We start from the raw sequence: 14,100 nt of genomic DNA, 5'->3' as shown, positions 1-14,100 counted from the left end.
TTGACAATCTTGTGTTGCACAGAATAGAATCGGATGATGACGAGGATGAGCCCTCAACTCCAGATGAGGAATCGCAGATAGTGTTCACCTCTGAAGAAAATGAGACTAAGGAGTTTGACTCAGACTCTGATGACAGTCTAGATCAAGATTATGTCCCTCCTATTTGTCTGCGGTTTGTATACATTAAATTTTTCTCCACACTGAAAATTTAGACAAGCTCTAGAATAATTAAATTGTGAAAAGTTCCACTCCAACCCCCTACACTCACTCACTAAAAAATACAATCATCTAAGGACATCCTGGGGGGTAGAACACTGGGATTAAGCTCAAATAGTCGACTGCCTTATCACATCTTTTTTAACGACTCTGTCTGACTGCCTTGTGCTGAAGGGGGTCTCCTCAGGAAGGAAAACTAGATATTTATGAAGATGTGTTGTCTGTTGGATGTTGATTGTGTTGGTTGGTCTCGTAAAAGTGTTTTGAGGTGTACTCATTTGTTTGTATTTATGCACAACAGGGCTGGTGGTGCACTAAAAAAACGCATATGTCTGGACAACATACTGGAGGTTTCCATGGAGGACACAGTGCTTGACGACCCAGACAACTCATCAATGAGCTGGAAAAACAAAGACACAATTGTTCTGCTTGGTGAGTGATTTTCACTATACTATTATGGGAACAAAATACTATTACTCTTATGCACATGGACTTTTTGTCTATGTTCCTCTTTTCTTTTCCTATCTGTTCAAAGGTGATGCTCGGATGGACAGTCCAGGGTTTTGTGCACAATACTATTACCAAATGGCAAAATGATGGAGAATGAGTCAAAAAAAGATTGTCTTTATGGTCTCCAGCGATAAGCGTCACTGCCAGAGGAACTGTTGTTATGGAGAAGCACTGCAGAAAGTCTTTCAGACCCGAGGATCCAAGATGGTTTGGCACTTGATAGAGGCTAATTATTTGTCCTCTTTTGCATGTTCCAAAAACTTGAAGATAGACTTCCTGTGACAAAAACTCCTTGCAAAGATGATTTATTACAGATAATTCTCCGGTCACACAACACTTAACATCACGTAAAAGGTGGAATTCCGGGGTGCGTGTGTGCCCCCTCTTTTGTGTAATACAGCTTTTAAAGAATCCAAATCAGTAAGAGAACACCTATTCTCCTCCCATCATGAATAAGTAAAACAGATTGGTTCTCACACAATATGTTACATAATATTATTTTCGTACACAGTCCGCAGCTGTGTTCATCTTTTTAGACAAAATATACTCTCAGGGTACTTTTCGTACTTTTTTCCCAAAACCATATCTCACAAACAAATTGAACTGGATTTAGAGTGGCCATGAGTGATGGTGCTCTCAGGGTATGTGTGTGGCAAAATCTGTTCTCACGAAGAGAATGTGTGCGCAAAACACTGAGAAGGAATTTTTAGACAAAAACAAGGTTAAGGTCAAATTATACTTCAACACTATTTCACCTACTCTACACATCTATAAAACATTTCAACATGGTTAATATATGAAATAAAGAATTAAAAATGTTAATAATGTCTAACACACTCTAGCAGGTGGTCCGACCTCAACTATACAAGAGCTAGCATAGGTTTCAAATTCCGGTGCAAGAGGGCCGCAGTCATGCAGGTTTTAGAGGTTTCCCTCTTCAACACAAGCTGATTCCAATGAGCAGGATCGTTATCAGGCTTATGCATGATGAGCTGATCATATATCTGCTGTGTTGGAGAAGGGTAATATCCAAAACCTGCATGACTCCAGCCCTCAAGGACCGGAGTTTGACATCTAGGAGCTAGAGCATCAACAAGTCAGCAAAAGGCTATGTAAGTTTCCAGTATGCAGATGACATGCTATGTCATATTATTATTATTTTTTTTAAAATTGATTTTACTTTGGGTAGACACAGTGATCCATCAATGATGTTGTAACTAGGAATATGTGGGTCTGAAAAAAAGCACTAAACATAATCTGTTCCTAAAATGCTCTATTTTCTTTCCTGCAGGGAAACCGTCTGAATGAAGAAGGCCCCCACAGCCTCTGCCACTTGACCTTTCCAAACATTTACTTGTATAATAATTATAACACCAAATGTAAATAGCACTCTAAAGGTTTTACACTGAATAGAGTTCTGTAGTAACTTTGCATTTAATTCTTTTTATGCATATATTTTCATATTACCCCTAAATGTGATGTACAGATGTCATTAAACGTACTCCACATCAAAGCATCAACTTCACCCCAAATGGCAAAATGTTCAAGTATTTTTAATTTGGGAAAGATTGATCTCAAATTGAGTAAATAATAAGGTCTATAATGCACATATTAAAGTAATTAGACAGATATTTCAACACACTTTTTATTGCACACATAGTCCAAAAATAATTCACAGTAAATATTGAGGTATTATCTATTGCACAATTTAAAACACACATAGTCCAAAATATAATTCACAGTAAATATTGAGGTATTATCTATTGCACAATTAAAAACACACATAGTACAAAAATAATTCACAGTAAATTTTGAGGTATTATCTATTGCACAATAAAAAAAAGTATATGTTTGAGTTTACACTCTAGATGGAATAAAACATAATTATCATGTGGGTCAGGGAAATGGTCTTGAATTTTCCATACACAACAACTTGGTATGACAACTCTATTGCCTGGGCCCAGCACTCCAAATCTCCAAATGACAAATTGGCGATAGGCAGCATACCAAAATTGCCTATTGCTTTCTCCAAGCTCTTTGGGGTCCTGTTCTGCTAATTCCAGAGTCGTCTGGCAAGTCGTAGTACACCATCTTCAAGTATGAACAAGTCCATGTGTGGCATCAACGACGCAGTGTTGAGGTTCTTGTCCACAGCATTTCCTCTCCAGAAGTGTGGGCATCTCTCTGCATTTCCTAAATTCACACCAGCTCTATAGTTGTGGGTGTGGAGGTTCTACTGGAGTTGAATTAGAGGTGTCCAGGAGGTCAAAAATCAGACTAGGCTCACGGTCGAGGCACGCTCAAGCGGCACTTGACATTGTTCATGGCTTAGACTCTGAATCTTAGCCTGTAAGACAAACTAAAATCAAAATGACCATTTATGGGTTCATCAGTATCTAATTGTGTTCACCAGTGGAAAAACCTAATGTGTACTGCAATGTCATTGTGTCAAATTCGCTTACGCAATCACATTCATCAATACATTATGTGTGTGTGCACTCTCTCTAGCATTACACCTTGGCCAGGTAATATCACAATAACTGCCTTTTATTGCAATCAGATATACATGTTATTATCAAACACTTACACACTTAAGAAAGGATAACATATAGGTGTACTAAACTTGCAATCCTCTGGGCCTGGAAATTTTGGATTCTTGCTATGTTGTCCTGAGACAAATTGTTCAACAAACCGTCTCGTCCTCTGGTTCGAGGTCCCCCTCGACCTCTGGTGCGCCGAACTCCTCTCACACCTCTACCTACGGACATTTCCTCGGGATCTAACCGTAGTTGGCTCGTATTCAGAGTCGGAAGCCTCACGGGTCTCACCTTCGAGGCTCTAAAAACATACAAAATATAGGTGACAATCGTTATGCTGTTTATGTACTGACAAAAAATATACATATAACTACTACAGAGCAAAAACTAATGTAAATGGAAGTTTTCGTAATGCTAACTTGTACGTTAGTATGACAATATTAGATGCTATAGCCAGTTGTAGACAGTCACAATAATAGCATAGCTACATGAGCATTTCTAAATACATTGAAGCGATTTTTAGGAACAACTGTAGACAATTACCATAGAAGAGTCCGACATGTTAGAGGCAAAAAAGTCGTGGCTGCGGCAATGAATCAGACCACTGGTTGTATACAAATACGCGAGACTCCAGAGCAAGTTTCCAGAGGAGGCGTTTCCTGCGCAAGAAGCAGGAAGGAGGGGGGGTGTTTTTATCCCCCTAGTATCGGGGAGAGGCCCCGATTCTGCATTAAAACAGTGGTATCGGCATTGTTAGTACTAACAAGTAACATACCGATGCCATTATTTCCGACATTAATATGGGGCTTTGGATGCAGTATCTCGTGTCTTGTTCATGCACGGCATTCACATGTGATGTGTTCACTGCATGCCAAGCCAAGATATCCTATTGGCCCTTGAATGCTCTGAACCAATGGCAGGGCAGCTTTTTCATGTTGAAAAATAGAAAAAAAAATCTATGAATCGGTAACGATATCGGTATTAGTCGATACTGCAAAACTGGGTATCGGATAGGGGTTAGCCGGATATTCGTACAACACAGTTTCCGGTACATATAATTGATTTTTCCCAGATACCAATCTAACACAGTTAGACTTCCTTAATATCCGTGCTGAAGGAAAGCCGGCCTCTCCCTCTTCTCCGACACGCAGCACACAGAGAGTGAGAGAGAGGATCTGTCTGCACAGCAACGCCTTCTGCTACGCGGACAGTCATTAATTATCTCTTAATTGATCCTTAATTTTCTGCAGACGCAGCGCTCTTGACAAGGCAGAGATTGGTTCATGTTGCGCCAGTCTCTCACACTGGCTGCCTAAGTTCATTTTTATTTAGCTGGTAAAAGCACTACACATGCACAGCTGAAAACACTACGAATCAATATATATTAGATTTTTGCCCCCCACTGCAGTTCATAAAAACATAAATATTGCAAATTAAGCTTTACTTCACTCACTGGGGCCACTGCCATGGACAGAGACAGACTGCAGCGTGTTGTTCGCTCTGCTGAGAAGGTGATTCGCTGCAACCTGGCATCACTCCGAGACCTGTACACCTCCAGGACTGTGAGGTGTGCAGGTCGGATCGCAGCTGACCCCTCTCACCCTGGATAGGAACTTTATCAAAAAATCCCCTCAGGCAAAAGGCTACGGTCCATTCGGACCAGAACCTGACGCTATAAAAACATCTTCTCTTCCTCTGTTGTTGGACTTTTAAATGCAATTTAATCACCCTGCTGCACTATCACTTTCTTTTTTTCCCCATCTACATTAACTACATTAACATTTATGGTCTGTTTAATCAAATACTACATAGTTTACAAATTCACGTCAATGTAAAGTATTACTTAGAAGGATTTGTTTTATCTTTTTAATATATTTTTCATCTTTATTTTAATGTTTATATTATGTCATTTTAATGTTACTCGTTTATGTCTTATGTCTGTACCAGTCACCAAGACAAATTCCTAGTAATATGAAATTTATTCACTTACATGGCAATAAAAAACGATTCTGAAATACAGTGGGTTGTGTCAGGAAGGCGTAACAGTGAATATTCATTTTCAGACTGTTCTGTAAATATGTATTCATAGACTTAAAAAGATTCCTGTTCTCAGTCATTAAAAAAAACATGTCCTCAATAGTTCCAACTGGAAGGAGTTCTTTTTCTATTGGCGCATAGCAGGTTTCTGTATCTGACAAAGTGCAAGATGCATATGTGACAGGCTTTTCATCTTGTAAACATACTGCACCTAATCCATAACGAGATGTGTCACGTCAGTGTCACTGGGTTCTTCACATCAAAATATGACAGGACAGGACTTGAGATTTTCAAAAGCTTGTTGGTGCTGTGGGAGCCAGCCCCATGAATAGTCTTTGTGAATGAGCTGCCTGAGTGCGATGTTGCTGAGATTTGGGCTGAACTTCCCCATATAGTTCACCATGCCGAGGAAATAGAATTCCCTTTGGTTTGCACTTGGGTTCCCACAGCACTCTGGTATGATTAACCAAAGTTCAAGAACTGTGAGGGAGACATTCTAAAAACTTGTGCACTATGCTGCATCACTAGATAGATGGATAGATAGATTTAAGTGCATTTGAGTTGCATAAGGAAGCAGTGTTCAGACTGTTCCTGTCGCCAACATTTTATGGAGATTAGGCAACACTTCATAGAGATTAGACAGAGAGACAGACAGACATTCATGACTAGTGTTACTTGTGAAAGATATAAAAGAGAAGTTCAAACATTACTAAATTTTAATAACTATTTTATTTGCCCTCCCAAAACCATGGTACAGTGTGGATAAGACTTAAAAACAATTTAAAAAAAAACCTTTGCAGAAACATTTGAACTAGTTGCTATAATTCATTTGTTGGGCAAACAAAAAAACTGAACAGAATCATGATTTATTTATTATTTTATTATTTGTTCCCCCCATTTTGTTTAAGCGATTCCCTGTTCATGAAAAAGTTACATTTTGTTTTTTGATGCTCTTTTCCAGGGACCCTAATCAGCCTGTACCCCAGGACACCAAATTCATCCACACAAAGCTTAACCGCTTTGAAGAAGTGGTATGGACGCGCTACAACCAAAAAGACCAGCTTTACCTGCATATAGGCCTCAAGCCCCGTGTTAAAGAGCACTATCGTGCAAACAAGGTACCTACCTATCTTAGTACCTATCGTACCTATCAGTAAAAGTAAATGTTATACATGAATGATGCATGTAGCATATAACGGCAACGAAAACATTTAAAACCCACAATGTGCATTTACTTTTCCTTGCATTTCTCAAATTAAAATTATATTTACTAGTACACAGTACATCTGCAAAGTTTTCACAGAGCTTCACTTTTCCCACATTTTGTTATTTTGCTAACCTGGCAATAGCCAGATTGATATTATGATTCACTCAAGGGAGTTCTCAACATTATCAATCTGGGACTGCCCCGCGGTGGTTTGCTCGTGAAAGGCGGGACATTCTGTACAATACTTCGAGCTGATTGGACGATGCGGCATTTATTGCACGTTTGTTTTGACCAATCATGACCACGGATGAAAATGTCGTCTTTGTTCACGTTGTGGGGGGGCTTGAACATCTTTACCAGCTAAAAATGCACGAAGAGCCTCTCGCTGTTCCTCATTCAATAACGAAACAGTGAATAATTCTGCAAGAACAGAATTAATTGCAGCGTCCATTCGTTCCTGGTTTCGTCCCAGCTGCATATCATGCCCCAAACACAATGTCGCTCTGTGATTGGTCTGAATCGCCGGTGGTTCGGATCAGTGAAAATCAACGGGCTCGGTACAAGATGTATTCTTGGCAGTTTGTGAACTCACAAATACTGCAATAATTTGTTTTGCAAGGTTATTATTTTGCAGCCTTATTCTAAACTGAAGTAAAGCAATTGTTTTCCTTTAGAATGTGCACATTTATTTTAAAACAGACAGGCAAAACAATAACACATTCAGGTACAAAAGTATTTACAGTGTTAATCATAAACGCTCAAAATTGTGCTTATTTGAATCTTGTTTCCACTGTTCATGATGTATAAAAGGAGTCTACCTATGCTAAATTAAAGCCACTTTTCCACTAGACCCGACCGGCACGTGACCGGACGGCCTCTATTACATTTCCAATACAACAGGCGCGCGGCGGGATGGGGGCGCTGAACTGTCCAAGCTTTCACACTCGCAGTGTATGCGGTTCTGCCATAACATTTCACGAGTGACAAGTCTATGCTACTCTTTTTGCTGTGATTCAAATTATGAATTGCCATTACATGATGCGGCAACATCGTAAAATACATCCCATCAAATGCACAGAAGCTTTTACACATTGACAATTCTGAACATCCCGGTATTTCTGATATATCCCCAACACGCAATGCAAATGGTTCCTTTATATATTGAAAACAAATGGCATATTCTATTGCTTTTGCCTGTGACTATCCTACAAACAAGGCAGATTGTTTTAATAGCTGCACATTTCATCACATTTTTAAATCAAAATAATATTCACAAATCAAATTACAATGATCCAAAGTCCAATGCTTTTAAATAGAGAGGGTCGTTTCACTGACTCAGACTGTGACATAAGCTTGGAATTGACAATAATTACAAATACAATTTCATATGGACTGCTATGATTGTAATGTAATGAATGATTTCGAGACCGGCACACAATGCTCATTCATTCTGAATGGAGAGCTGAGTTTAATTCCTTTGGCCGCGTCTCCAAGGCAACAGCTTGTCGTCTTTACTCTCCGACATCCGAAGTCCTCCACCAAAGCCGCCATCCCTGAGGCGGGAGTCATAACCGTGGGCCGGTGGAGCGACGAGGCTCTGGTTTGTGGCTGGCTGCAGCTCTCATTCAATTGAATGGGAACAACCCGGCGAGCGGTGTGTGCTTGCAATTTTTTGTTTACCACAATCAATTTTAAAAAAAAAATCATCCACTAGTACATATTAAATAATAAAATATGGTTCAGTGTTGTTGTAAAACATTGTTATGTTTATTGTACACTGTCAGAAAAAAGGTGTTAATTTTGTACCTTTTATGGTTCAATGGCTCATCACTGTGGCAGTACCCTAATGGGTACAAATATTGTACCCCTTTAAGAGGGTACATTTTAGGAATAATTTGTACCTTTGCAGGCAAATATGTACCTTAGGGCAGTGATTCCTAAACATTGGGCCATCAGAGCCGTATATAGAGAGAGTTTGGCCAACTCGATGGCGTCATTTGTCATGTGACCAGCAGTTGACAAATCACAGCATGACCAATCAACTGCTGGTCACATGACATATGGACGCCATCTCGTTAACCTGAGTTGGCCAAATTCTGTCTGTGGGCCATGGGCCGCAAGCGCCATCTAGTGTGCTGCAAAGTAATTAATTTTTTTTTAACTGTGTGCCGCAAAGGTCGCACGCAGGCAGCTTTCATTTATGTCACATGTAGCAGGGTATTTTTAAAACCGAATGTTTCCCCCCTCCCCGTGTTGAAAAAAAAATCTGTCCACACTGCCCCATTTGTTTAAAAAAACCCACATCCACATAAAAACGGAGAAGTGCGTTTTTAAGATCATTTAGAAGCTTGTCAAGCTTTTAGGCGGCAGTAATTAGCCAAACCCTGCTTAACTTTGACGCCACCATACGTCACACAAGCACGGACTGTTTATTTATTGAAAAAAAATAATGTAAACAAATTTAAATATCTCTCTTGTTCTGACATTCAAAAAATGTTATCACCTTTTTTTTATCACCTCATAATTTTATTTGTCATTTCAAAACATCTTTTTGATGAGGTAAAATAACTTAGTCTTGTGGTAAAAGCTTGACTTGAGACGAAGCTCAGAATTCCAGAATTCTTTGCTTGTTGGGCATCTTGGGTGTCAGTGTTTACACATAAATAAATGTCATTGATGACCACATTATATCATGTTATTTGATAATTATTTGATAAACTTTAACTAGATTTAACTTAGTTATTAAATACTAACAATAATAAGTCAGCATAAATCATAATTTCTGAATGGGCCCCAGGCCACTTTTGAGAGGAAAAGTTGGTTCTCCTAGGTAACTTTGCTCCAAAATTTTAAATGTTTTAAGTGTCCCGCATACAGAAGGCTTTGATGCAGCCTCTCAACTGCAGAGAACGTTTGAAGAAATGGTAGTTATTACAAAAATGGCCAGCAGGTAGCAGCAGACAAAACTAGATCAACCAGGGCCATGTTAAAAAAGGAGAAAGCTAATTTACCCACAGTTTTAAACAGATTTGTGAATAATGATGAAACTTAGCTATATTCTAATACTAATTGCTGCAAAATGGAAACAGATAGAAATATGAATCTGAATATGAAAAAAAAAAAAATTCCTAGTGAAAGAAGAGACTAATCTTTCTATTGGTAAGTTCCATGTATAGGACACAATATTCTGTGGGCCTTGCAAAATCAGTCAAAATCCAGGAAAACAGCCGGGAGCGAAGGGAGTTGCTTCAGTGAAAATGGCTGGGAGTGAATGAGTTAAGAACCCCTGGTACAATTTTAGATAAATATGTAAAGATCCCAAAATGTACCCTCTTGAAGGGGGTACACTTGTGTACCTTTGATGGTACAGTGATGAGCCATTGGACCCTCAAAGGTACAAATTTAGCATTTGTGCACACTAGGTTGAACATGAAATAATAGAAATATATACATCTTAAAAAATAACATTTATTAATATACTTTTTCAGACATTATTGTTTACAAATATTTTAATTTAAACAACATTCACAGAGATTGACGTTTTAACAAAGCCATCATCTTTCTAACAAAGCCATCATCTTACTAAGGCACCTCAAAGAACAAGCTTCACTATTTTGGACCCAAGACCTCATTTGCGGTCCATGAAAGGATTGATAAACGTCATTCAACATTTGGTAACATATTTCAGATTATTGCCCATTTTAGTTAATTTTAATAATTTCGATGAAGATTAGTTTCGATGAAGATTGCAAATAAAGTTGGAAAGGCTAAATCCCTGCCTGGCCAACCTTTCCAGCCCAAACCAGTTTGTGAGGCTGCCATTTATCTTAATTCTCACTTTTGGATTTTTATATAATGTTTTCAGACATTTATTTAATTGTGAGTTGAAGCCAAACCTTTCCAAACAAATATACAAAAATTTCAAGCTAACACAATCGAAAGCCTTTTCGGCATCTAAACTTAAGAGTAAAGCACTTTCATTTTTCTCCTGCAGCTGTTGTATAACATGTTGTGTCCTCCTGATGTTGTCTTGGGTTTGACACCCTCTAATAAAGCCTGATTGATCTTTGTCAATCAAATTAAAAATGAAAGTCTGAAATCTGTTACATATATTTGATGTGCATATCTTATAGTCACAATTTAATATTGATATTGGTTTATAGCTTTCACAGTGCTCTCTGTCCTTGCCCTCTTTGTGTATAACAGTAATTATGGCTTATCTCCATGTACACCATTTTGCAGTGTATGATTAAATGATGCCAACAGCAAAGGGGTCAGCTCTTTTTTACAGATCCGATACCACGCGTTTTTTTAATCGTCGCGTTTAATTATTTTTCAGTGATTGGAGAATTTATTACTGAATTTTGTGTTTTTCCTATTTTTGGTAGATCTCGTGAATTTAAAAATTCTTGAATTGCTTCTTCTGTCGTAGATTCTGGTTGTGAATATAGGTTTGATTAATAATCTTCAAGTTTGTATACTAATGTTTTGGATCTAGGGTTTCTAATTTTATGAATAACGTTAAGTTGTTGTTGGTTTCTTAAACGTCTGGCTAGAGATTTGGTTAATTTTGCTCCGTCTTCATAGTAAGCTTGTTTAAAAAATCTTTTTTCTACCTCCTGTGTTACAATTTTGTCTATTTTTTCCTCGTTTCTCTTATCTTGTTGAGTGTTTCTGGGTCATTATTTTTTTATGCAGTTGTTTTAAAGCATTAAATCTTCTGTAGCTTTCGGAAAATCCAAAATCTTTTTTTTATGTATAAGGCATGGGATATTAATTTGCCCATTATTACTGCTTTCATCGCATCCCATATTATTGTAGGATCTGTTTCGCCATTACAATTTTCTTTTTTTGTAATTGTGTATTCGAATTTTCATATTTTCTACAATTTGCTGATTATTTAGCATGCGAACATTTAATCTCCAGTTTGTTGTCTTAATTGTCCTGTTTATATTCAATGTTAAAGCACAGTGATCTGACAAATCTGCAACCCCTATCTGACATTCCAATATTCTAAACTGATCTTCTTTGTTCATGAAAAAAATAGTCTATTCTTGTGTGGCTAAAATGTGGGGCTGAATAGAATGAATAGTTCCTCTATAATGGGTGGCACTCACGACAAACATCTACTATCCCCAGCTCCATTAATGTTGTATTGATATACTTTGACATGCATGTGCTGTGTTTTTTTGCACTAGATGAATCTTAAGTGTGATTCAAATTAATATTCCAATCGCCCCCACACACAAATATTCCTTGCGTCTCTAAAGTAATGTAATCGAAGATAGCTTTACAGAATGATTTGTCAGATCCATGTGGTGCATAAATATTAAATAGTGTGATCATATCTTCCTAACCCTAACCCCCTAGGTTGCATCTTGGACAAAGGGCGTTCTGAACAACTTGACCAAAAGAACAAACACATCTAAATAAAAAATGAAACATAATAATATAAAAAAAAAAATCCCTCCGGAAAACAATGGGGCCTTCCTTTGGGCCCTGAGACCTGTTGGTAGGTGAGAGGGAAAGCCTTCTATAAGAGAAGGGCTCCCCTGTAGATGTACCGTATTTTCACGACCATAAGGCGCACCGTATTATACGGCGCAGTCACAGTTACGGGTGCTATTTCTGTGTTTAACACACACATAAAGCGTACCGCACTGTTGGGCGCAGGCACGGTTAAACATACGCTAGCTCAAAACATATGGTAGCATGCTATTATGCTAAAACATATGCTAGTGCATGTTTTTAAAGTTGACTCTCCCGTGCTCTCATGTCTGTCCTCAGTCTGGTCCGCCTTTCTTGTATATAAGCAATGTGTCGCAAGAAGTTCTACCACATAGTCAGTCAGATTTTGGACCGTGGTCCACACACAAGGTGCACCTCACTATTAGGCACTAGTACTTCCGGCTCTTTTTAGGGAACCGGCTCTTTTGGTTCGGCTCACTAAAAAGAGCCGGCTCTTTCGGCTCCCAAATGGCTCTTTAGATTTTTTGTCGCTTAAATAAATATATTACCAACAACAATTTAAAACTATGCGCAATATGAATTACTAATGTGAAAAAATTGCACTATATCAAATGTTTGTTGTATAAAATACACTTTTATTTATAAACTCGACAGTTATAAAAAAAGAAAATAGAAAACAAATTAGATAGTGCAAAACAAACATTTAACTATTTACAAATGAACTTAAATAAGGTTTAACAATAACAAATTTCAAGTGAAACAACAGACAAACAGAATCGCACAGCAAAATATAAATTAAAATGTGTAAAATAAAAATAAAAGAAAAAATCTGCATCCAGAAAACAGTGTTCTTCAGTCTAGATTTACATTCAGAAATGCCAAGTGCCTCAACTTTGAGGGGCTGATCCTATTTCTTCTCTCCGTTAATATCTGTCCTGCTTTTGAGAAGATTCTTTCAGATGGGACTGAAGTGGCTTTTTTAACCCTCTCTTGCAGCGAAGCACGTTCTCTGTCATACAGGCCTGGGATGATTTTTTGGGAGAGTGTTTTCCTACTTGGAAGTGCATACATTGGATTGAGTGAATGAATAAACCTGAATCATTTGTCCTCCACAACTGAAAATAGTTGGAAATCACATGCAATCATTTTAGCCAGTTCTTCATCAATTGCCTTCTGTCTTGCTGGAGTCATTGACTTTTGCAAAAATTGGCCCAGAGAGTTCTGGGTTGTAATTTTCCGTTGTTGTGGTGGTGCACTGGATGATGCTGAAGACACTGCAGCCGCAGCAGCAACAGTTGCAGTAGCACCTTCATTATCAGGTTCATTTATTTGCCTTTTTTCCTCCAATTGAACTAAAGGATGAGTAGTTCTCATGTGCCGGTGTAAATTGTTTGTAGAGCCTCCCCGATATGAAATTTTAGTCTTGCAGACTTTACACTCTGCCTTAGTTTTGTCAGTTGTTGTATTGAAATGTGTCCATATATTGCTGCCTTTTCTCTTGTCACTCATTTTTGAACAGTTTTTTTTTTTTTACCTTTCCGTTTATACAAGCGCTCTCCTCCTCTCTCTCGTCTCCTCCCTCCCGTTTGCGTTTGAGTGTGTGTGACTGCTTGCAGCGTGCTGTCATGTGCCCCTCCCCCCTCTGCTGCTCAGCGCTGAGCGCAGACACAGAGACGTCACACACACATACTCACCAATCAAATGCGGCTTTAGAGAGAAAATAAAGAGAGAGAGAGAAAAAAAAAGCGGCTCCCAGTCAGGAGGCGGCTCCCGTCGTTCACGTCAAAGATCCGGCTCTCAGAGCCGGTTCGTTCGCGACCGACACATCACTATTAGGCACAGCTTAGATTTTTTAAGAAAATTTAAGACTTTAAAGTGCGCTTTTTATAGTTGCGAAAATACGGTAAGTAGCGACTCAACTCCTTCCATTCTACACAGTCTCTTGCCTATATTAATTGTATTTCTTAATGATGACATTTGCAGGAAGTAATCTACATATAACAATTTCTTCAGTTAAAACCTTGCATGTTTTATAGTTATTTTTGCTACTTCCCTTTGTTGCTCCATAACTTTATCACCGAAACTCCTGCAGTTTCTCCTTCGCTCTCTGGCTTGCCGCGCTGG

The 14,100-nt window shown here is 38.4% G+C and overlaps 1 protein-coding gene across 9 annotated transcripts in view; it reads left to right on the top strand.

Moving 5' to 3' along the window:
• LOC144062592 (neuroligin-1-like) overlaps positions 1 to 14,100 on the top strand; it is a 250,496-nt gene that overhangs the window by 195,259 nt on the left and 41,137 nt on the right. For 6 of the 9 annotated variants that reach the window (XM_077584129.1, XM_077584126.1, XM_077584128.1 and 3 more), the window contains one exon: positions 6,262 to 6,418. In XM_077584129.1, coding sequence (XP_077440255.1) covers positions 6,262 to 6,418 — 157 coding nt within the window. The other 3 variants (XM_077584131.1, XM_077584130.1, XR_013296419.1) reach the window with 2 other exon arrangements.

This window comes from Vanacampus margaritifer, chromosome 13 (genome assembly GCF_051991255.1).
Source record: "Vanacampus margaritifer isolate UIUO_Vmar chromosome 13, RoL_Vmar_1.0, whole genome shotgun sequence".
NCBI lineage: Eukaryota > Metazoa > Chordata > Actinopteri > Syngnathiformes > Syngnathidae > Vanacampus > Vanacampus margaritifer.
This window is presented reverse-complemented; position numbering and strand designations above follow the sequence as displayed.